The 24,288-nt window shown below is 44.0% G+C and overlaps 1 protein-coding gene across 5 annotated transcripts; it reads left to right on the plus strand.

The window, feature by feature from the left end:
* The first annotated feature begins 6,511 nt into the window (after positions 1 to 6,511).
* Positions 6,512 to 23,044, plus strand: LOC144099362 (uncharacterized). Of its 5 annotated transcripts, XM_077632594.1 has the most exons (5): positions 6,512 to 7,014; positions 9,246 to 9,347; positions 9,609 to 9,827; positions 11,799 to 11,901; positions 19,754 to 20,019. In XM_077632594.1, the coding sequence occupies exons 1-5, from the start codon at positions 6,712 to 6,714 to the stop codon at positions 19,885 to 19,887; spliced, it is 861 nt and encodes a 286-aa protein (XP_077488720.1). In that variant the 5' UTR covers positions 6,512 to 6,711; the 3' UTR covers positions 19,888 to 20,019. The 5 variants fall into 5 exon arrangements, 3 of the variants coding, with proteins under 3 accessions (XP_077488720.1, XP_077488719.1, XP_077488721.1); XR_013307390.1 differs by lacking the exon at positions 9,609 to 9,827 and having other exon boundaries at positions 19,754 to 19,875; XR_013307389.1 differs by lacking the exon at positions 19,754 to 20,019 and having other exon boundaries at positions 9,609 to 11,332; positions 11,799 to 11,920.
* Positions 23,045 to 24,288: the final 1,244 nt, after the last annotated feature.

The following is a 24,288-nucleotide window of genomic DNA, read 5'->3' on the forward strand; positions in this document are numbered from 1 at the left end:
GATTTTTTTCCTTTATTTTTGTTTACTCTGCTGTAAGTTGTTAATACAATTCGCCATTTCCTTTAAAAAAACGTCTTCCAACACTTTAAAACTTATGTCACCTCTCTGAATTTGTGCCACCAACCCTCCAATCGCTTTTTGCTAATTTCCACCGCAGATTTATTTACATGACTGTTGTTATCTCTAAACCCTAAGCCCTCAGGAAGAGTGACTGTGCCTCCATCGACATCGGGATGGATACCATCGCATTTTAGGATGAGGTGTTCTATTGTTTCTTCAGATTTACCGCACACAGCACATGTGTAATCTTCTTCGTTAAATTTTTTTCTGTAGCTGCGCGTTCTAAGACACCCTGACCTAGCTTCAAAGAGGAGGGCACTGCCTCTTGAATTATCATAAAACGTTTCCTTCCTGATCTGCCTTTTCCAGCATCGATATAGTTCTACATTATGCTTCTTTTGCATTGAATCTATCCATTTTTTATCTTCGACGTTTTTAACCTGTCGTTTAATGCTCTTTCTTTCTCCTTCCTCGTCTCTGGCAAACTTACTGGCCAGCTTTCTAGTAAGTTTCCGCCACTGTGTGTCAAAGCTCTTTCTGTAGAGGTATTTAAATACCTTAGCTGCCCACCTGTTATCATCCAATTTCCTCAGGCGTTCTTCGTATAGTACTTTACTCTGAGATTCCCGTGCTTCGAACGTTGCTCAGCTCATATGCCCCTGTACTGACTCATTTGTGGTTTTCCCTTGGGCACCTAGTGCTAATCTTCCGACAGTTCTCTAATTTACTTCTAATCGCGACTGAACTGCAGCCCTTAAGCATAGAACCGCATTCCCGAAAGTAAGCCCCGGCACCATTATTCCTTTCCAAATACCTCTGAGGACTTTATACCTGTTGTACCCCCACAGTGCCCTATGTTTGATTATCCCGGCATCTCTTAGCCCTTTTGCTATGAGAGACTGTTCGTTCTTTTCGGTGTACATATGCCCGTTGTTTACCCATACCCCGAGAGATTTGTATTCGGCCACTCGGGGTATTTCATGGCCTTGTACTGTGTGATCCTGATCAGTTGTGCCGTTGAAAACCATCACACCTGACTTAGTTGCGCTAAAACTGAAACCTAGACTGTCTCCTTCGTCTCCACAGCAATTCACCAAAGTTTGCAAATCATCCTGGCTTTCTGCTAACAGTACAATATCGTCCACATACATTAAACCCGGTAGTCGTTGCTCAACAACATTTCCGCCTAATGTGTATGACAGATCATAACCTAGATTGCTTCCTTGTAGCCTTCTTTCCATACTTATCATATAAAACATGAACAGCAGCGGTGATAGAGGACAACCTTGCCTTAATCCTTTGTGTGCCTGGATAGTTGTACTCTTTAATTCCTTCCCATGCTATTTCAACTTCATTTTCTCGATATATTTCCTGTAGAAAATTAATTACCTCATGACTGACACCTTCACTTTTTAATATGTTCCACATGAGTTCCCTGTTCACGTTGTCGTATGCAGCGCTTATGTCCAAGAAAGCTAAATAGAGAGGTCTGTTTTCCGCCTTAGCTATTTCTATGCACTGGGTAAGCACGAACAGGCAATCATCTAAGCGCCTATCACTTCTGAACCCGTTCTGAAGTTCTCCGAGTATTCTATTACTTTCTACCCATGACTGCATTTTTATTTTCACTGCCTGCACCGCCGGTCAGAGGGATATCTGAGAGACGGTTACCTGGCAGAAGGTTAGGGTGCCTCGATGCGCGCCCGCTCTCCGCTTAGGGTGAGGACAACCGCGTCGTCTGCTAGCGCGACCGCCATTTTCTTGCTTCCGCTGGTCGCGAGACGCTCGTTTGCTGCGTGGCGCGCCTAGATAGAGGTGGCCCCGCTTGCATTGGGAGCTTGAATTTGACTTTACTTTTGAAAATCATTCATTTTATAGTTTAGATGAAAAGTAAGAGTAAAGATTCGGTGATGCATTCGCTATTTCGAGACGATTAGCGAAAGTATAGCGGATATCTTTCTTTGTTTTGCTATAGGTGATCACGGCGGGCAGCTGATCGTCGTCGTTGGAATACCGGCGCCACGGAGTTGCTATCATTGCGCTTACTTGTGGATATAGCGGAAAGAGGGTGAAGTGCGCCAAGTGAACAGCTGCATATTCAAGTACGAACGCATGACATACTTACGTTAACTTACACTATTATGCAATGGTGGCAAAAACATTTTGCAGTCAAAACATAAAAACCTAGGCGCACGCAAGAACAATCATTTAATGCCTTAATGCACAAGTACAATATCTACAAAATGATTACAAAAGACGATTCAATGCAAGCGTAATGCAACTTGTGTGTCTTACGCTTTAATTTTTCTCACGCTTATGTGCATGCACACGAAAAGTTCACACTTATTACAGCGTCTTCAAGGAAGAGAAACACCAGTACAAGTTTTACTTCCGTGACCACCAGCACGTGTGGCTGGGTACTGACGTAGATGTATACGTAGCCGCAGTCTTGTGTAGGCGGCTATCAGCATTTTTCCTATTGCTTCCTTGTGATCTGCACATGTGTTCAGGCATGGTCGGTCTATCTTTGCAAAGTATTCAGTGAGCGATTTCAGCGGGGACTTCATCGTGTGTATTTTGTTAGTGCACCACGCGGCAGCGCCTGTGAAGTACTCCTCGTAGTTCTTGAGAGTGCGCATCACTTCACTGCTAGGATAAATCAAGTTTCCTCCATCCCTCACATACTCCTTCAGAATTGTCAAAGAGGCATATTCATTACAAGCTGTTCCGATGAGAGCATCTTTGCACTGGGAGCAAGACACAGACTTTAAGACGCTTTTCAGGATGAACCCTCCCAGGTAGTACAAAATGGAACATTCCGTTGACGTCAGTTCTTCGATGAACAAAATCTCAGAGTCATCTATTTCTTCAGGCAAATTTTCTGAGTGCTGCTTCTTTGCTTGAGAAAGGAGATCGACGAGGTACTCTCGATCATCAAGCTCATAGCTTGTTGTTCGTGGCGTGTGTAGAAATTGGCTCACACTAACAAGCCTCAGAGCACATTTTAAATCATATGCCGTCGGCACTGGCTTCCTTAGGCGTACTACTGAAAAAAGATTTTCGAGGCAGTCTTGAAGTAGCCTGCTTGTTAAGAAAAACTCGTAGCGTTCATTGCCCAGAAAAACTTCTTGGAGGCGAAGGACAACTGTCGTGGAAATAAGCAGCCCAGCTTGGGATGGTTTCCACTGAGAGGTGGCGCCCATATTCATCCCTTGTATAGTTTCTGCTGCAAGGCGCAAGGTTTTCAGAGCAGCGTAATATTTCTCCATATTTCGGTGGCTTAAAGCTAAAGTGGGATGGCGTGATGACATCAGGGCATACCACTTTGACACCAGATCGAAGAACCATGCTGTCGTTTCGGCAGATGGGTCAAGCAGCCCTTCTTTCACCAAAAATCGGATAGCCGGTGCCGCCTCTCTGAAGAATTGAAGAGCTACTCCTACCTTCATTTTTGTAAAGTGGCCGGAGCTGACATGAACTTCCGATAGGGCAGGGGCTACTTTAAGTTCCCTCTCTGCGTCGTAGTCCACCACTGCCTGGACGTGCTCCAGTTTCACGTTTGGTGACGGGAGGTTGTTGTCGAGCACGGTGGCATCGCTCAGTGCAAACACTTTCGAGCTTAAAAGTTGCCCTCGTAGGTTCTTCAACACATGTGCTGCATCAGCAGTTAAAAAAAGCTCTTTCCCGTCCAAGCATGGATGCGGTATTGAGCACACTGTGGTAGAATTTCTGTGGCTTGAAAATCCTAATTCTCGCCACATCGCTCGATTTGCTGATCCCATGTCACATGTGACAGCACGGACTCTGAGGGAAATCTGGCCACAGCGCCGAATGATGTCGAGTACATAGTCTTTAAGCACGGCACCTTCCACGTGTTGGCCAGTGAATTCATAGCCGATGACCTGCTTCCACCGCTGATTGATTCCTCCCAGCATGAACACCAAAGCGTGATTGGCGGGCTCCTCTGGCTTCGAAGGAAGTGTTATACTTCCAAGGAGAACGTCTTCACCTCGATCCAGTTCAAATGCTGTAGCAATTTCCATCTCGTCTAGAAACAGCACACAGTCTTTTTCCACGTTTTCCATTGTGTCAGTCTTGCACTTCATGACATCAAAAACTTCTTGAAGAATGCCTGGAAGGAACCTCAGTCCCTGGATCCTCCGTGCCAACGTCCTGCTGGACGGAAGAGGGTAACCCAACTTCCTCAATGTCTCATATCCTGTCGTTCCGCAAGCAAACTTAATTTGCAACCCTTGCTTAACCGTCTCCGCAGACCACGTGTGACCCTGAGTGCTATTTTTAGAAATAGCGGAAATTTGGTCTGCATTCAAGAACCGTGTATTTTTTGCGAAATTATCAGCCATGCTTTCATGCTTTTGAACTTGCTTTTTGAGCTTTTGGATTGTCTTGTTAGCAATTGTGTGATGTTCTTGAAGCGTGGCGTATTTCCTTTCCATGTCTACCAACTGCTTTCTCAACTCAGCACAATCCGTTTGTGTCCCACTAGCTGTAGGTGTTTCATCTGTCGAGCTTGGACTTCCGACGTTCGAAGATTCTACATCTAAGCTGTCGACTTGGAGATTGACCGATGACGTATCTCGGGACACCATTTCGGTTGAATCGGGGAGCAAATCTGCCTCTGATGCGATGTGAAGTCCTTCAGCGGGGTTGTTCACCTCTTCATTGGCGGATATGGGCACAAGCTGCGTTCTGTCTCTAGGTGGCTTTCGGTTCCTTGGAGCAACTGGAAGCAGGAGGATGTACAAACCAATGATCAAACTGAGCACTATGTAAAGGAAAAATGCGGGAATCACGGGATATGGAAAATCAAGATAAAGAGCAAAGCGAAAACAAGGCATGACCAGCGTCTCGGCATTTTATTTTTCAGTCTTTAGTTTTGCACAAAAAATTCTAAGGGTAGGGGCCAAAAGGTGCACATAAGTACTTCACTTGTTCCCCGCTCCCTGTATTAATTACAATGCCGTCTTGGTTAATTCCATTTGTATTAATTAGAGAAGGCGACCGATTCTGCCTTTTCAAGTAAGAATGGGTTAAGTGGGCGTTTGAGATGAAGGCTGCTGCGTGAGCCGATCGACAGTAGAATTGAATAAGTGGGAGGCTTCTTGATGAGCGTGCGAGAAGACATGCATGCATGCACACATAACCTGTTAAAGGCGAAATAAGTGACCCATACCGGGCAAGCGGCTCAAATGCCACCACTTTTTTTAGTAACGAATGTATGCACTTATACAGAATCAGGCAGCGAATCAAACGGGAAATACCTACCCCTGAATGAGAAAACCGTTGGTACAGCATTAGGTTTCAGCTTTTTCCATCCATCTGCCCGGTTTTGCTCAAAACATGATTCTTCAAAGTGAGCCTGCATGAAAAATTTTTTTTGCTAATATAAATGCCTTATTCCCCGAAAAATAAGATTAAATTACGATAAATCAAGAAAATCAAACAAACGCACGCCGGCACGCATATGGGCTCACATCCGCACACATTTACAAAATAGAGATGTACTTCACACTACTCCGTTTTTTTTATTTCCATGCGCTACTTCCATGACATATAAGCTAGAATAAATGTCATGAATAACAATTTTCGCACTGAACAAAAGTATAAAAGATCTGAATTTGATGCAATGTGGACAAACACAAGCCTAAAACGCGTCCCATGCTATTCTGCACTCCGGGATTCCCTTTTCATACTGCTATACAGGTATGCGCCTGCCAAAATTAAGCGGGCAGCGAGGGCTTTTTGTGAAGTAAGCGTGATGCACTGCTGCTCAAGATTCGTGGCTGACAAAGATCGTAATAATTTTAGAAGGCTGAGCCTTATTGCCACGTGAAATGAACGGAAACGTAAATGCGCCAGAGGTTCCATATCGCCCCCCAAGCTCTAAGAGACTACGACCGTTTGCAGCGATCAAATATCAGAAACCTGCAAAAGCATGACATGACGCCTCCGACAGGAACACGAAATCGTAAATATGGTCATCAGAAACAGACTCAAAGACAAGCTGACACGAGCCTCGAAATAAATTTAGCACTGCTGAGAAGTCGGGTACTTACGCTGCATATGCAAGAGTAGTTCGTCGGCTGCCACTTGTCCCGCTTCACTTTCACAGTCCATAGAAGACGTCGTTTTTTGTCTCTAGGAAACGAAAACATTCTCCAGCCATTTTTAGCGCTGTTAGTGCACTGGGGAACGCAGCACCCAGGCATTCTGCAAAAAGACTGTGAAGAATGCCGCTTTCCGTGTCTAGCGTGGGCAGTCGACGGGACGCGGGAGCGGAATGCAAGAAAATGGCAGCGGCGCCTCCCGAGAACCGGTTTTGGCGGCGGCGACCCCTTCAAAGAGTGGCTCCACCCTCAGCGGAGAGCGGGCGCGCATCGAGGCACCCTAGCAGAAGGTTATCTGACAGCGCCGCCATGCGGCAGACGCGCGCTCTACGGCGGGCAGAAAAGCCCCTGACGCTTCAAGTTCTTCGGGAGGCATTGGGTGGATGGAGTGAAAAGCGGCATGCTTTCCGCTTCGTTCGCGGCGGCAGCTGTGAAATTTGCCGCACGAGCCAGATTGTCTGCACCAGCCACACCACTCACAGCGTTCTCTTCGTATTATAAGCAAGGCAGTCCTTTATGAACAATGAGCGATGCAACCGGTAGGAGTGCTTCGTCTGCCGCTGCTGCTGAACGAGCTGCCCGAGCAGAGGCTCAGCGGCGCCGACGCCAGAATCCAGAGGTGCGCGCCTCCGAAGCAGAAGCTAAACGCCGTCGCCGAGAAGACCCGAGATTGCGCGCCGCCGAAGCAGAAGCTTATCGCCGTCGCCGCCGACAAGACCCGGCCGTTCGCGCCGCCGAAGCAAAGGCGAAGCGCCGCCGCCGAGCAGACCCTGCTGTTCGCGCGGCCGAGGCCGAAGCCAGACGCAAAGCAAGGCTCGCAAAGCATGTGGGTGCAACAGAGATTTTACGGAGACCGTTTAAAGGGGATCCGCTTGGTACTGTGTGATCGGCTCTGTTCCAAAACGACCTGAAACCGCTACCGGAGAGCTGTCACGAGACCCTTCAGCGGGCAATTCCCAACTCGAAGCGGGGGCGGATTTATGGGTCATTCTTGGTCACCTCCCCCTCCCTTATAAATCGCCCTGATTCGAACGTGTGCCAATTCATTATGCTCTACGTGGTCTTGTGCACGTTACTGAAAATAGGTAACCCACTATGGTTACTCCATCTGGAAAGTAACTGATTACAGAGGTCAGTTACAGCCTTGGAAAAGTAACTGAGCAATTACAGAAACATAGTCAATTACTTTAGCATTATTTGCCTTCCAGGTTTTTTTGCCATAGCATAAATTTTGCTGAGGTATATTTTGTTACGGGTTATTTTTCAAGACAAGTTGTTTCTCGAAGTTGTCATTGCTAATTTTCCCACGTTTCCTCATCAAAAGATCTGCAGCTACTCTGAACTCTCTGTCAAGGTTTGCACTGGGAAGGGAGGTATTGTAATGTATGAACACCTCACACACCAGCTCGTAGTTGCACGCACATGAGGGCAAGCTTGTACCACAACAGAGTGACCTGCTCACAAGGAGCTATGCTAGTGTGCAGGCTTTTATTTTTTCTTACTGATTTTGAAAGCTCACTCAGCTGCTCTTGCTGCCACTGGAGCTGCAGGGTGTCCCATGTCACCATGATGCTGCCTGCTAACGTTTCTTTGTGCCTGTTTCCCTGGGTTTGATTGATTGGGCTAGGTAGTGGGCACGTGCTTCACTTGTAATGCTATGGGTTGCAGCCAACATTCTGCAAACTTATGAGGAAGCTTGTGATTTTCTTAAAATAGTTACGTGGAATGCGATTTTTTGCTGCCAAGTTGCGCTGTGCAAGCCAAACGCCTGTACAGTAGTGCGAACTTTTTTCACAGGTTTTCTCCAGCTGTACTGCCAAACTGGCGGCTTAATACGATATCCTGAGAAACAGACAGTGAGCCGATAAATGAAACATCCATGAGGCACAAGGCTCATTCGAGGGTTGTTCACAGTGGTGGGATTTGAAAAAGCAGAGCAATCAAGAGAGCCAAGCACCATGTCGGGCCATGGCTTGTGCCCATTTGAAAAACCCAGTGAATACCTGGGTCTCTGGAGTGCCGAAGCAGTAGGCTAGTGGCCAGAACATCTGCCTCGCATTCGGGAGCTACTGGTTTCACTCACCAGTGCCACCATGTACCCAGTGGTTTTCTGGTGGGCATAAGGTTTCCCCAAGCATGGTGCTCAGTTCATAAGGGATTAAATGCTTTGGAAAAGGGTCCTGTGCCAAACCACACTCACTTGCGATTACAATTAAATATTGTTACCTCCGTACATAGCCAGCCACACCTATGAGTACCACATGCCTTATTAGGTTTTCAAGGCATTCCCAAATTGCCACCATTCATGCTGGTTCCGCATATATGTGGGTACTAGCAAAAAAGAAAAATATACATGCTCCGCTGAAGATTAAAATTTTTCTTCCTTGCAGTTTGATGTCACTGGGAAAGTTCACTCTGTAGGCATACATATGCTTGTTTGCCAGTCTGCCATTTCAGTGCTCTTGATTTCTTGGTTGCGCTGTTAGGTGCACCTTGGATGGGGGAGGGGGTCCATACAGAGCGGCCACGAGGTGTTTCTCGGGACGAGAACTGCCATAGAAGTTAGTGCTGACCCAGTTGTGGATATTGTCCACAATGCTTCTCCGTATCAGTCCATTGCTGCTCTGTCAAGCAAAAAACATCCCTGCTGGCAGTAGTGTTGGCCATCTGTCTGTACCATTGGCTAGAACGTATTCTTGAAAAAAAGAGAAACTGATTGCCAGTAAGCAGGTACAGAAAGGAGTAATTTACCTGAAACTACCGTTTCAAAAAAAAATAACCGATTACTTGTGAAATTACAAGAACATATAACTGATTACAAGTAATCAATTACTTTTAATGCATTACATACAACTCTGGTTCATGCTGCATGCAATCTGTGCAGAGCGGTGGCATTCCTCATCTTTCTACAACCAGCAGTTGCAAATATCCTTGAAGCCAGTACACCTACCACAACTGAATGCAGTCTGTTTCTTTTGGACTAATGAGGATACTGATGAGTTGACTTTGTGCTAGGAAGATGGATAACTTATGCTTCATGTATTTTTATTCATGCAGCCACAAGCACATCGATCACGGAACAAAGTGGCTGTACCGGAAACATCATGCTCATCTGAAGTATTATCGTCTGAAGAAGTATCATCTGAAGTATCAAAACAGGTGAGTTTCATTTTTAACTCTTTATGTCACATGTGGCGGCAGATCTATGTGTAATGAATTGTTTTCCTTTTTTTTCTGTATGGGCTTATCTCCTGCAACACCAACAAGCTTATATAGCTTGCCGAGCCGCCCCTTCTAGACCACCTTTTCTTCTTTGGAAGCCACTGCGAGGCCTTTGTGTACTGCATGTTCGTAGATCAGAATGCAATGTGAAGGCGCAATTGAACAGATAGAGTTGAACGCAATTTGACTTCCTTGCAGGCTTTAACGTGCGGATGCAACTGCGATACCCAGAAGACTATGGTTGGCGCTCAGACAAAAGACTGGCTTTCTGTGAAGAACGTCACTGGCAGTCAGACTGCTGTTGTTGAGCTCAGTGTTCGTGTGAAGTGTGTGGGCTGCACCCGGACTATGGCAGTCAAGCACTACCTTCCTGAGAAGGGCTCGGCGTCCACTCAGACGATGCCGATATTATGCATGGTGGGCACGCAGACAGCGACCACCCGGTGCTTGGTGGCCACGCAGACAGCGACACACAGACACGCAGACGGGGCACGCAGAAAGTGCACAATTGGCTTGCAAACATCACTATGGGAGATGCCAGGTCCCTTTCGAAATAATCTATGGATGCATGGTTATGCCCTGTAAACAAAAAAAAACAATACTGTAACCCCTTTGGTCACAGTGTCACCATATATGCACAATCACACTCAGTATTACTTGCGGCTCACAGGCGGTGGCCGCAGTGCTTTACGGACACATGGTGCTGCCAACAAACTGCATGCTTGAAAATGAAGAGAAGGGATGTTGCCATTCCGATAATCAACAGCTGTTCCCAGTGTCATCTGCTCTTTGCAGTCAGAAGGCATCATTGCTCCCAAGTGCCAGCGTGGGCACTTTAGCACACGCCTGCTTTCTGGCTAAAGCCGAAAACGTAACTACGTATTACCGACCGCAGCCCATGTGTTGCTTCAGGGCTTTAAACCCCACAATTTAATTTTACAGCAGAAGCCCGTTTGCAGGAACATTTGTAATTAGGTAGCAGCATGCACTACCACGTCTTCTAACTTCTTATTTCCTTTTAGGCACTTGAAAAAAATAAGCTTTAACGAGGGTTTTCTTGTAGAAACAAAATAAAAAAGCATTGTTAAACAAGAGTCGCTCAAAAGCACTCCATTCCTCCACGGGCACTCATGAACTGATGCATCCTAGGTAGAAGGGATGCATGGGAGTATTGACATAGCTTATGTCAGCTCAAATGCCGTTCCAAACTACTTTCTGTGCGTTTTATGAGTCGCATGACATGCATATAGAAAGCATGACAACAGAAAAGACTGCACTGGCGCTGTCATATCTGGACAGTTTTGGTGGTACCTAGAACATATGATGCAAGGGATGTTACCAATTGCTGCAGTGACAAAATTCTTTACCTTTCATTCTCGGGTGATCCAGTTGTCAGCAGCACCATGTGTCCAGGCAATGCTGTAGCCACCCCTTCTGTGTTGCAAGTCAAAATGGGCGTAACTATACATAACTTAGATTAATCTCTGTTAGTTGCTTTTACTGCTGGGGTGTAATGTTCCGGGATTGGCTGCAGCTTACATTTTAAACCATAGAACCACCGCAGCCCTAACATGTGGAATGAAAGTAGTACTTTAAAGTTGCATACCTCCTGGTTTTACAAAGCACTGGTGTGTCTACGAGGAAAATATGCTTTCTTGTGCTTGTTAAGCATGCAGCAGTACTTTAAAATGCCTCATATAGAAGTTGAACTGTTTACTTTGATGGCTTCTTCTGATGAAACTGAGTCCAAAGAAGTGCAACTTTTCTTTTACGGAATAACACCGAAGAGCAGTTACTCTCCTGAGCCGTAATTACCACCAAGTCCGGTCTTCCGTCATAGCAAGAAGTGCAAATCAAGATTCTGAATGGAGATCAGAATGCGATGTACAAGAACTACAGAAGTTGCATAATTAATCACCAAGGTGGGTGGAATTATTCTCAGTGCTATCAGGGCATGTCTTTTTTGAAGAAACCTGAAAATTGGAACATTTTGAAAGTTGCTTCCACTGAACAGTAATCCGTGACTGAAAAGAATAGAGATTCCGCGCGAGTTTTGCGGTGAGCGGTGTGCACCATTTCCAGAACAAATGTTAATGACATACATAGTCTTCTTTCATGTACCACTCTTTTTTGTCGTGAATATGCTGTCATTTTAAGTGCACATGTGAAATTTCAGGTTCTCTTTTGCATTGGGCATAGAAATTTGTGCAGTGTTATTCTGAAGACTTCCTTCTTTTAAGCAAACTACTAGGCTTGTTTCTCAAACCAGTTCTTTGAAAGTGCAGATTTTCTGATATAAGAGAAATTGTGCGCTTAGTTCTTGCACAGGAGGAGCCTCATAAGAACGCATATAACATAACGGCATATCTTGCTGCCACCTTTGCGCAGGCTTCATCACTACTATGTTCCACCATAAAAGAGGCCGCGACAGCCTTTACCAGCCCGGAGCAGTTCTGCCCCAACAGTCCAGACAATGACCATGCAGCAAAAGGTTTTAATACAACTGCAAAAAACCATCGTAGCCATGCAGTGTGTCTCAAAAATTAATGACCATTACAATTTTTTTTTACTCAATTTAATATGATCTGAATGGATTTTCACACCTTTTTGGAGGCCACTGGATAGTTAATGTTAAGTTTTTCACCACATAAAGTAAATTTTCTCTGATCAAAATGATTCTGTAAGTTTCTTGGGGGCCATTTGATACCTGAATCTTGAGGTAAATGAGGTTTTTTTTTGTGCATGTGTGTGTGTGTGAGCAGGAAACATGCACTTTGTTCTCACTTAAAGGAGTACAGACACCTAATTTTGGTGGCATGTTTTTTTGTCTACAATGATGCAGAAGGCTCTACTATGCATTAATCACCTTGTGATATATGCCTACAACCGCTAAATAATTTATAATCGAATTCTTTCTTCGTGCTGTTTCGGTTTCAACAGCTGAACGATGGCTGTGACGTCAAAGAGCACTTTTGTGTCACGTGAGGTATGGAAAAACGTCTATATAATCTCTGCTTCATCATTTTAATTTACTGCAGTGCTGAAACCAGCCTTCCTCAATTGCCGGAATGACAAGAAATGTGGAAGCAGCGATTTTATTGCAGTTTTTTCGACCTGTAAACATACGTTGACCTCAGAGTCCTCATTCTTTGTTGAAACCGAAACTGAAGCAGGGTGAAAAAGAAATGCGATTATAAATTATTTAGCAGTTGTAGGAGAACATCAGGTAGTAATCCATGTATAATAATGCCTTACGCATTATTACCAACAAGAAAACACACACCCTAAAGTTAAGTGTCTGTACTCCTTTAAGAAGAACGTCTTAAGAACACCTGCGATATTGTGACATGTCTTGTTACGATGTAACAAGCTTTTGTAAAATAAAATCCTTCCCAGAAGAAGCTCAGTATACTTGAAACATTGGCAAAGAAATGCCGTATACAGTGTTAAACAGAACTTCAGGAAAAGAAGTCCCTCATATGCTGCACTTAAACACATGAGCAAAGGAATAGCCAGGGCCTCTGGGATGAAAGGCTGTTTATGCATCTATGCTGAATACAAAAAAAGCACTGCTGCCACCACACATATGTGCTCTCAGGCTATGCCGGGTGCGACCGATGTCTTGAGCCATGTTTTCATGGGTGCAGGGTTTAAACTAAGGAGCAGCATATCAGAAAAGTTTGATAGTAAGTCAAAGTGTTCTGGAAAGGGAGGGGTGCCTACGTGCACTGGAATTGTTTAAATGAATGTTTTTTTTCTCAATCTGTACACCTTGTGCCGACACCTTAGTGCTGATGCATATGCTAGTGCAATTTTTGCATGGTGCTCCTGCACTCTACGAAACAGGCTTTCATGATCTCTGCACACACTTGCTCAAGACATTAATGTGCTATCCTGTGCAACCATTCCAAAGAGTCGATAAACATGGATAGAGAAGTTGTTAACCAATGTCTCTCGAGAGAAAAGCATATGACAGTTGCATCCTGCAGTGCTTGTAAGGTTAAAGTAGGAGTGCTAACGGGAGGAAAACTATAAGTTTAAAAGCTTGAGGGGCCGGAAATGAATTGAAGTGATTGATACCTTAGAAGAAGTAAAGAGGAGAAATGACATTTACGTGGGTTGTGTGATGTGGGAAACGGATAAATGATAGTCCTTTAGGGTGATTGGGTAAATTCGAAGAGAAGATTGACAGTGGTTGGCTGGTATTTCTTTAATTTAAATTTACTTTTTATACTAAGTAAGCCTTCTCACGCATTTGCATCGTTTTTCATCGAATGAGTCGCACAATACCTGTTTGGGGTAAGTGGGTTGGGGTAATAGAAAAGACGTGACTGATGTTAGTGGGCTTGCAATTTTCGATAGCTAATGAAGTTTCCAGACCCAGTGAACTCTTGTGAAATTTGAACTTGCTGAATTCAAACTTCCGGTTCATTCGCACTCGCACTCCACATAACTAGAACAGATATTGAGTGTATTCCTCTTTTAAGTTTCGGTTACTGACAGTCTGGCGTACTCTAACAAGCCATGCCCCGTAGATTTCATGGTGAAGTGTCTTATATTCAAAATCTGACGGCCTTTTACAAACTGCACACGTCTCCAGATACCTTCACCAGCCCTCTTCAAATTCAGTGGCATTCCTGTATGAGTCAGTGTAAAGATGTCTTGCTGCAAAACCAAGCTCATTTATTTTGAGTGTGCTCGTTTGCCAGTGTAAAAGGGGAAATGGAAAAGCACCACAGGACGATCAAAGCTAGGAGAGGGAACCTCATGTCCCACACCAAATTGCTATGGGCACTCTGTATTGGGATGACTGTTCTGTAGCCAGCACATGTTGTGAAGCACAAAAGCGTTTTGAGCACAGAAGCTACCGATGCTCGTCTGGAGTCTGTTCTGTTTGCCATTATGTTTAAAATCATGCAGTGCAGGTTGAAGCACGTAAACACATTTGAAGTGCCTTGTGGTCCACGAGACACAAGATAGCACTTCTTGCTGTGATGAAGCATCTACTATTACGACTGTTCACATCCCAAGAACTCTGTGCTCACTCTGCTAACAGCTGCTGAACGTCGTTTTCAACATAGCGCATGGGGAGAATATTTTCCGCAGCCATTCATGTAATGCAGGAAATGGTAACACGTGTTAACTGGGCGCCTTGCCACTGTAAAGCATGAAACCACACACATATACAAAAAGGCCATTGCTGTGGCATTCGCACTCTCGCTCCGCCTTTCGCTGGTGTTCCATACTCGGAATACAAGGGGCGGAACACATGGTAGAGGCACTCAGGACAAAAATACATGGGTTCCAATGGGCTCCTTGCATATTCACCTTGTCCATTGTTCGGACAGCGAGTTTCCATATTAATGAGACATAAATGCATTGAAAAAGTTTGGTCCCCACAATAACTGTACATAATTTGAGTTTTCCATATTAACGAGGGTCTTATTGACATGGCATGTCTCTATCTTCACAAAGTTCAAACTTAGAAACCTTAACCTTTGAGATATGGTTATGTATTCTGCTGGCAATATCCACACTCATTTTGGAGTGCCTAGTAGGATCCCTTCATATCTAATAATTTACACAATTGCAGGCAAAACACATATGTTGTCATATTTTGAAATTTTTAATAAAATTCCACCTTTAATTTATAACTTTCAAAAATGATGTATCAGAACATGTCCACTCGCATGGTTAAAAAATATGTTGCATTTTTTGTCTCTAGACTTGAAGAGTGGCAAATATGAATCTTAACGAGATTGCTTCTATTATTAGTTATTAGGTCAATGAATTAGAGGGGTCGGGTCCCAACTTGTAACGACTATGACTGGTCAACGAGTGTGAAAAACTTCGCTTCTTCTTGATACCTTTCATAGACTTTTTGATCAGATAACTGGAGACAGATAACTGAATAACTGGAGATCAGATAACTGGATAAATGGTGATAATATGAATTTCTTTCATTGACATTGGTTTTGGTAGAGGAGTTAATATGCGACAGCACTCATTATTGGAATCAGAAGTGTCAAAGGCATGCTGAAATTAACTGCCCACTCGGAGCAGACACCACAACTATCTGCCATGGTTGTAGCTGTGGCTCCCGCTCCGTACACTGCAGTCATACTTGACCAGGTCGTCTTGTTCAAATCATATTCAATGTAGAGTAGGAACTTCGACCGCGTTTTTTCAGCGCTGATGGTAGTTTCAAAATTGACTTTTGAGATGTCAACATACCCGTTGAGCTCCTCAACAGTGGCTTCTTCGGGAACAAAAGTTGTCAGGATTTTAACATGGTTAAACTGATTATAGTGCGAAAGCACTGTTTTTTTTTTTTGGTAGAATTTAGCCAAGTCCAAATTTTGAGGGTGGCGCTGGCCAAACTTTGGAAATGGCCGGAGCTTAAATTTGGATGTCACCATCACACGTGTTCGGCACCGTAGAATATGGTTGGATGGAGATTTTGGTGCAAATCGGCCAAGGTCAAATTTTGGGGGTGGCCCATATTTCGAAATGACCCAGGCTAAATTTAAAGGTCACCATCCTGTTGGGCATGGTCAGTTATGGATTGACATTGATTTTGGTGCAAATCGGCCTAGGTCAAATTTTAGGGGTGGCCCAGGTCAAATTTTGGAAATGGCCTGGGCAAAATTTGGAGGTCACCATTGTGTTGGGCATGGTCAAACTCAGGATTGCCTGGGTCAGGTTTGGAGATATCTATGTGTTATGCTTTTTTTTTTTTTAAACTTAACATGGCGTCGCTGTTGCTAGGTGTCAGCACAAGACCGGAAGGACAAGGTTCTTGGTCGGTGTTGGTGAGCGTATAAGTGCTTTTGTACTAAGTATCCTCTGGTCCAAATGACTGCGGTGATTCCCTCAAGTGACGAAAACAGTTTCCGCACACAATGTCGACCTCTCGGACTGGAAGACACATTTCAGGCAGACGTCTTTTCAGCAAAACGATGTCCAGGTCCCAGGTGCTGCGAAAGTTCCTCTGACAGGAAATTCTTTGTCCCCTGAAATAATCTGAGGAGTACATAAGCTTTAGAAACTAGTTCTCCTGAGCTGTAACACAAATCAAGGCATGAGGCGCTGGTGAACTGTTGCCGGCTGTGCTCATGGGTGTTGTGTGCCAGCCTGGCACACAGGCTGGCACAAACCTTGAAGCCAATGTCCACAACCTGGCACTGCCAGGTCATGGACACTGCCTTCAAGGAGTATAGACACCTAACTTTTGGGTGTGGATTTTCTTTTTAATGATGCGTAAGGAATTATTATACATGGATTAGCACATGGTATTCTCCTACGACCACTGAATAATTTATAATCGAATTTCTTTTTCGTGGCGATGGCTGTGACGTCATTGTGTGCTTACAGATCACATGAAAAGGAACAAAGATCGCTGAAAAGGAACAAAGGCCCCAGTGGCTAGCATTTTTGGATATGAAGGGAGCCTACAACAGAGTTATTCAAGAGGATTTATGGGTACTGGGCACATTGGAGGTGGCGGATGGAGTAACTGATCTTTTAAAGTTGTCTATAAAAGTATTATAGAGCTAGTGCTTGTAAAATGGGAAGAAAAAAAATGTGCGGGGGCTTAGGCAAGGATGCCCTCTGTCTCCTTTGTTCGTGTTGTAGCTACAAGGATTAGAGACCAAACTAGAGAGGAGCGGACTTGGCTTCAGCCTTTCTTTTTTCAAGCAAGGGGAATGGATTGAAAACAGTCATTACCAGGACTGATGTATACGGATAATATAGTGCTGATGGCTGTCAACAAGAAACATTTGCAGAGGTTGGTGTACATCTGTGGTACAGAGGGAGGCAGACTAGGTCTCATGTTTAGTAAGCAGTCATAAATTTTAATGATGAGGGTGGCGAGCATAGGACACAGGAGGTCATGCTAGAGGTACGTAGTGGATAAGTACAAGTATACTGGGGTGTGGATAAATAATGGTGCTGATTATATATGTAACACAGTATGAAAAATATGTAACGAATAAAGCTAGCAGGAATGCAGCTGTCATGAAACATAGGGTGTTGTGGAATTGCAATAGGTACAAAGTGGTAAGAGTGACCTGGAAAGTGGTGATGGTCCCTAGTCTGACTTTTGGCAATGCGCTCCCGTGCATGAGACCAGAGGTTCAAGCAAGGTTAGAAATCAAGCAGCGCAGGGTAGGTAGGCTTGCTCTAGGAGCACATAGCAATACATCAAGTCAGGGGGTACAACAGGTGACAAGGGATGTGCACCATTCGAGAGCAAAGCCAGCAGTAATATAGAATTTGAGGAGCGATTAAATGGGGGAAAAGCAGTGGCCTAGGAAAGTTTTCAGTTACTTGTACATGAGGAATGCCGACGCAAAATGGAGAAAGCGAACTAGAAAACTGAGAACTAAATATCTGGACAGTAGTTAAGGGGAAAATCAGGAAACATCAGTTAAGAAAAAGGTTAAAGAAACAGAGAGGGGTCTGTGGAAAACAGGGATTCAGATAAAATCGGCACTGAGAACATGCAGTACGTTTAAGGAAGAAATTACCAAAGAAAATATCTACGATAATTATGGGGAAAGCTCTTTGTTGTCCGAGGCCAGAACGGGAATAATGCGGGCTAAGACATACCAAGTCAAGTACGAGAGACACGTTATGTGGTGCATGTGGAGAGGAGGAAACGGCTGAACACTTAATACTTTGCAGTAAAGAACTCCACCCTACAGTTCAAAGCAACGTGGCTGATTTATTCAAAGCACTGGGCCTTAAGGACAGTAGAGGAAAAATAGATTTTAAACGGGTAGAAATAACCAAGCGAAGGTAACCTGATAGGTGGCTAAAATCAAGACAAGAGTGAAATTTGGTGAGTCACAGCTAGGTAGTGTGAGCCGCCGCCCAATTTAAAGGAGGGTTTAGCCTTATCCATCCATCCCCCTCTGGGAAGGCATTCTCTTGGTTCCAAATTTGTTGTACTACGCAGGTGCATTGTTGTACTCCACTGGGAGGCTCAGGATGAAACAGGTCGAAAAGAAATTTAACACCAGGTTCAGTTACATAAACATGCAAGAGGGTAGAAAGAGACAGAAATGGTTAGAAATAGAACAGCAGTTAGAGGAATTTGAAATAGGTGCATACGCTCTGTGCAAGACGCATCTCAGGAATCTCGAAGATCCGCGGTCTATCAATGGCTGTGTGTGGAAACTATGCAACAGAACAACAAAGGAGAAGAAGAGGGAAGGTGTAGGTATATGATACGCCAGGGAACAAACTGGTAAAGAATTAAACGAACTTGCAAAGAATTTCAGTATCAGGAACACTTGCCGGTAAAAAGACATGGCTACGGGTAGCTTATTTATGGACAAGGGGCAAATGCAGGCAAGAAAACAAGGGTCTTTAAATGTCTCAATGGCAATATAAAACAGTTTGGAGACAGTGCTAGTCGCGAATTTTTTTCCTCTTTGTCTAGTCATGTTGGATCCTGACGTTGACATCAAGTGGCAGGAGGCGGGTCTCCTTAGTGACCATGGGGACTTACTTCACGATTGGTGACGTAGACAGGTTTGCAGGTCTTTTGATGGGGAGACACTTGAACGGCTTTCCTCGAGAAGTTATTTATGATTGCATGCATTAAAGCGCTGCGTAAAAGCACCATACATAGGTGCCCTAAAATCACTCTTGTGGAAGAAAGTGAATGCAAATAACTTAAAGCATGCAATGCAGTCACGCAGTATGAAGGGCATGCACAGTACTGCAAGGGGCATGCTAGCAGTATTTGGTGGAAACGACTTTCTGTCTCATGGCCGAGGCAAAGGACGTACCATACGGTACTTGATATGGGTTTCCGTTTCGAACCAGACTGCACAGCACTGAATCCTATAGTTTGCGGCCAGCTCAGTTATGTCGTGAAGATATGGCACCTTGCAGCAAAAAATGTAGCTGGCTGGAGAGGCACATAAAAAACATGCAAATCTGGTTATTTTGGACTAATGAGGATACTGATATGTTTACGCTGCACTACAAAGATAGGTAATGTATTCTTTGTGTGTTTTTCATGCAGCCACATGCACAGTGATCACGGAACAAAGTGGGCGTACCACCAGCATCATATTCATTTGAAATGTCGCAATGAGCGAGTTTCATTTGTAACTTTTATATCACGTGTGCTGGCAGATCTGCATGTAATGAATTTTCGTTTTTTCTCTACGTTTTCTGATATGGCATGCGGAGTAGCCCTTTTTAAATTGCCTTTTTTTTTTGGCAGCCATTGCCAGTCCTTAGTGTACCGCATAATGTCAGGTCACAATACGATGCAAAGGCACTCCTAAGTGGAAAGAGCTGAATGCAGTTCAACTTTCTTGCAGGTGCTAATGTGCGGATGCAGCTGCGGTACCCTGAAGACTACGGTTGGCACTCAGACAGAACGCTCACTTTCTGTGAAGAATGTGGCTGGCACTCAGACTGCCGTGGTTGCACTGACTGTTCGTGCGAGGTGTAGGGGCTATGGCCGGACTATGGCAGTCAAGCACTGCCTTCCCGAGAAGGGCACGGCATCCACTCAGACAGTGGAGATGGCATGCATGGTCGGCACACAGACAGCGACTACCCGATGCACGAGAGGCTCGCAAACTCCGCAGTGGCAGGTGTCAAATCCTCTCCAAGAGAACGCATGTACAAATGCTTACATTACATATACAAAAAAAAACATGCTACAGCCCCTTTGATCAGTGTCTCCATGTGTGTACAATTGTACTCAGTATTAATTACAACACATAGGCGGCGGCCACAGTGCTTCATGGCCTACAAGCAGTGTGCTTGAAAATGAAGAGAAGCGATGTTGCCATTCCGGTAATCAACAGCAGTCTCCAGTGTCATCTGCTCTTTGCTGTCAGGAGGCGTCACTGCTCCTAAGTGCCAGAGTGGGCTCTTTACCGCATGCCTGCTGTCTGGCTAAAGCCGAAGACATAATTGCGAATTACCAACTGCAGCCCATGCGTTGGTTCGGGGATTTAAACTCCACAGTTTAATTTTACAACACAAACATGCTTGCAAGAACATTTGCAGTTAATTTGATATCGGCACACACTACCGCATCTTCTTTTTTTATTTCCTTTGAGGGGTGTAAAAAATTATGAGCTTGAACGAGGTTTCTCATTATGGAAATAAAATAAGGAGGCATTGTTAAACCGGAGTCACTAAAAAGAACTCCATTCCTCCACAGGCACTCATGAACTACTGTGCCCTAGATAGAAGAGACTCTTGGGAGTATTGGCATAGCTTATGCCAGCTCAGATGTCATTCCAAACTATTTCCTGTGCATTTTACGAGTTACATGGCACATAAAGCATACGGAAACGATCTCAGCCCTAGAATGTGAAATGAAAGTAGAAGTACTTTAAAGTTGCATCCCTCCTGGTTTTACAAAGCACTGGTGCGGCTACGTGGAAAATGTGTTTCCTTCTGCTTATTTCGCATGCATCAGTGCTTTACAAGGCCTCATGTAGAACATGAACTGTTTACATGATGGCTTCTTCTGACGAAAGTGAGTCAAAATAAGCACAAATCGGGATTCTGCATGAAGACTAGAGTTCGATGTACAAGAATCCAACAGAAGTTGCATAATTAGTCATCAAGGGGGGTGCAATTATTGCTGCGCAACCTGGCATGTCTTTTCTGCAGAAACCAGAAAATTAGAACATTTTGAAAGTTGATTCCACTGAAAGTAATCCATGACTGAAAGGAATAAAGATTCTGCGAGAGTTTTGTGATGAGCGGTACACATTTTCAGAACAAATGTTAATGACATGCATAGAGTCTCCTTTCATGTATCCCCTTTTTTTTGTCTTGAATACACTGTCGTTATTAGTGCATATGTGAAGCTTCAGGTTTTCTTTTGCATTGGGCATAGGGAGCTGTGCAATGTTTTTTCTGAAGACTAACTACTGGGCTTGTTTCTCAAACCAGTTCTATGAAGGCACAGCTTTTGTGATTTAAGAGAAGCCGTGTGCTTAGTCCTCGCACAGGAAGGGTGCTTAATACGCACGTAACATAGTGGCACGTCTTGTTGCCACTTGTGTGCAGGTTTCATCACTGCTATGTTGCACCATGAAAGAGGTCGCGACGGTCTTTACCATTTAGAGCAGTTCTGCCTCAACAGTCCCGACAGTGTCCATGCAGTAAAGGATTTAATAGAACTGCCAAAAATCATTGTAGCAATGCAGTTTTCATCTCAAAAACAGATGACTGCTGCGAATTTCTTAACCAAATTTACTACAATCTGAACGGCTTTTTGCACTTTAAAAAGGCCATGTGATAATTTATTATTGCTAAGTTCTCCACCAAATAATTTTGCTATGATCATAACGATTCTCAACAGCTTCTTGGGGGCCATTTAATACTTTAATGCTCAGATAATTCGTTTTGTTTTTGTGTATGTGTGCAAGCAAAACTGTGATCACAGAAGAAGGCAGTAAGAATGCAAACGACATAGTGGCATGTCTTGTTGTAGAGTAGAATTAAGCTTGTACTCTTGCAGGTCATCCCCAGTGTACAGCGCAGCCAATGCTTTTGACGGAACTGCCTTTTTAGGGTAAAAAAAAAAAAAGCTTCCCAGAAGAAGATCAGTATGCTTGCAGCATTGAGAAAGAATGCCGTATACACAATGTTACTGAACTTTTGAGATTCAGGAAAAGAAGCCCCTCATATTCTGCACTTCAACACATGTGCAAAGGAATGAGCAGGGCTACTGCGACAAAAGGCTGTTTATGCCTCTGTGCTGAGTACAACAAAAACACTAATTATACTTTACATGAGCATTCTCAAAGTGTGCCGAGTGCAACCAATATCGTGAGCCATGTTTTCATGGGTGCCAAGTTGAGCTACACAGCAGTGCATCAGAAAAGTTTGGCAGTAATTGAGGTGTGCTGGAAGGGAAGGAATGTTTACAGGCTTTGGAATTTGTCTTTAAATCAAAAGGTTTCTTTTCTCAGTCTGTATGCCTTGTGCCGACACTGCAGTCCTGGTGCAAGTGCTATTGCACGTTTAGCATGGTTATTCTACACCATACTAAACAGGCTTTCATGATCTCCTCACAAACATGATCAAAACATAAATATGCCGTCCAGTTTAACCATTGCAAAAAGCAGATAAGCATGAATAGAGGAGTTGTTAGCTCACCACGTCTCTCAAATTACAGCTGCATCTTGCCAGTGCTCACTTGTGGGCTAAACCGCAGAGGCTAATGGGAGGAAGTGTTTGCTATCCACTAACCCAAGACAGTTTTGGCAGGTACCAAACTCTGATCCATATTGCCCTATTGCCCCAACCATTGAATCAAACGAAACAATTACCGATACCAAATGCGCTGACAGTTTTCACAAAAGAACTTCACACGCCTTTTTCTTTGCCAATAACCAGCATTGAAAGTGCTATGCCCGGTATCACATTTTGTGCAGATGGGAGTTTCATCCATAATCGAGAAAATTAAGCCATCATCATCAGCTGGCCTTGACAAAGTAAACTCTAAAATACTGAAAAACACAAGGCACATGACTGCAGCATATTTGTCTCTACTCTTCTTCCAACCACTTTCTTCAGGAACCATGCCCAATGATTTGAAAGTGTGAAAGGTCGTTCCAGTTTACAAATCAGGTAATAAGAATGTTATGCTAAATTACCGCCCTATCACATTAACAAGTGCACCATGGAAGATCATGGAACATCTTATTTACTCTCAAATCACAACTTTCCTAGACTCAAGTCACTTTTTTTCACCCCTCACAACATGGTTTCTGCAGCTTTCACTGTTCATTCACCACTTACATGTCAGTCTTGACTCAAACGTATAAACTGACGCGATCTTTCTAGACTGTGCTAAAGCTTTTGATGAAGTATCACAGTGTCACTTTTGCTGTTTAAATTTTCAATTGCTAAACCCAGACCCTAAAATTCTAACCTGGATTAAATTTTTGACTAGCTGTTCACAATTGGTCCTTGTCAGTAATAACTTGTCTAGCCCCCTTCCGGTAACTTCCATTGTCCCCCTGGGTCCGCTGTTGCTTTTAATATATACGAACGACTTACCTCACAACTTCTCTAATATACACGTTTGCAAACGACTGTGTCATCTACCGTACTCAGTAACGCCTCTCACAAAGCCACTCTGCACTCGGATCTTAACCGTGTTCTAGAATGGTGCAGCAATTTGATAACGATCCTAAATAGCAGTAAAAATGTATGCCCTTCTCGCGCCTTCATAGCCTTTTTCTCTTTCTTTACAATATCACTAACCTGCTACTAGAGCTAGTTCAATATAAGTACCTAGGTGCACATACTAGTGTGTAGTCCTCCACCAGTCGAAAGTCTGCAATCGAGAATGTGCTCGTAGTGCCCTTCTCGACCTCTCGGACTGGGCTGCCTATGCGAATGGGTGGAGGATCCGGAGCTACCTACGTGTAACACTTTCTCACGACTTTTTTGGTGTGCACACGTTACCAATATTATCTCTGCATCTAATAAAACTTTACGCTTTTTGAAATGACATCTGTGAAACTCCTCGCCATGTGTTAAACTACTCGCGTACAAGATACTTGTTCGGCCGAAACTTAAATACGCCTCACCCATTGGGATCCCGCATCAATAGACTCTCATCGACTCATCAGAATCTTCAAAATCTCGTTTACTAGATTCATTCACACCATATACTCGTATGAAGTCAGCATTTCATTTCCAAAGCAAGAATCTGGCTTACCAACACTCTCTAGTCGATGCCACATTGCCAGCCTGTCTTTGTAGCACAAGTTCTTTTTTCCTTTAATCAAGCACCATACGTCACTGCACCGGTTATCAATTTCAAGATGCACGAGCTCGAACTGCTACATTCACTGCTTCCTTTTTCTTC

The sequence above is a fragment of the Amblyomma americanum genome, chromosome 7 (genome assembly GCF_052857255.1).
Source record: "Amblyomma americanum isolate KBUSLIRL-KWMA chromosome 7, ASM5285725v1, whole genome shotgun sequence".
NCBI lineage: Eukaryota > Metazoa > Arthropoda > Arachnida > Ixodida > Ixodidae > Amblyomma > Amblyomma americanum.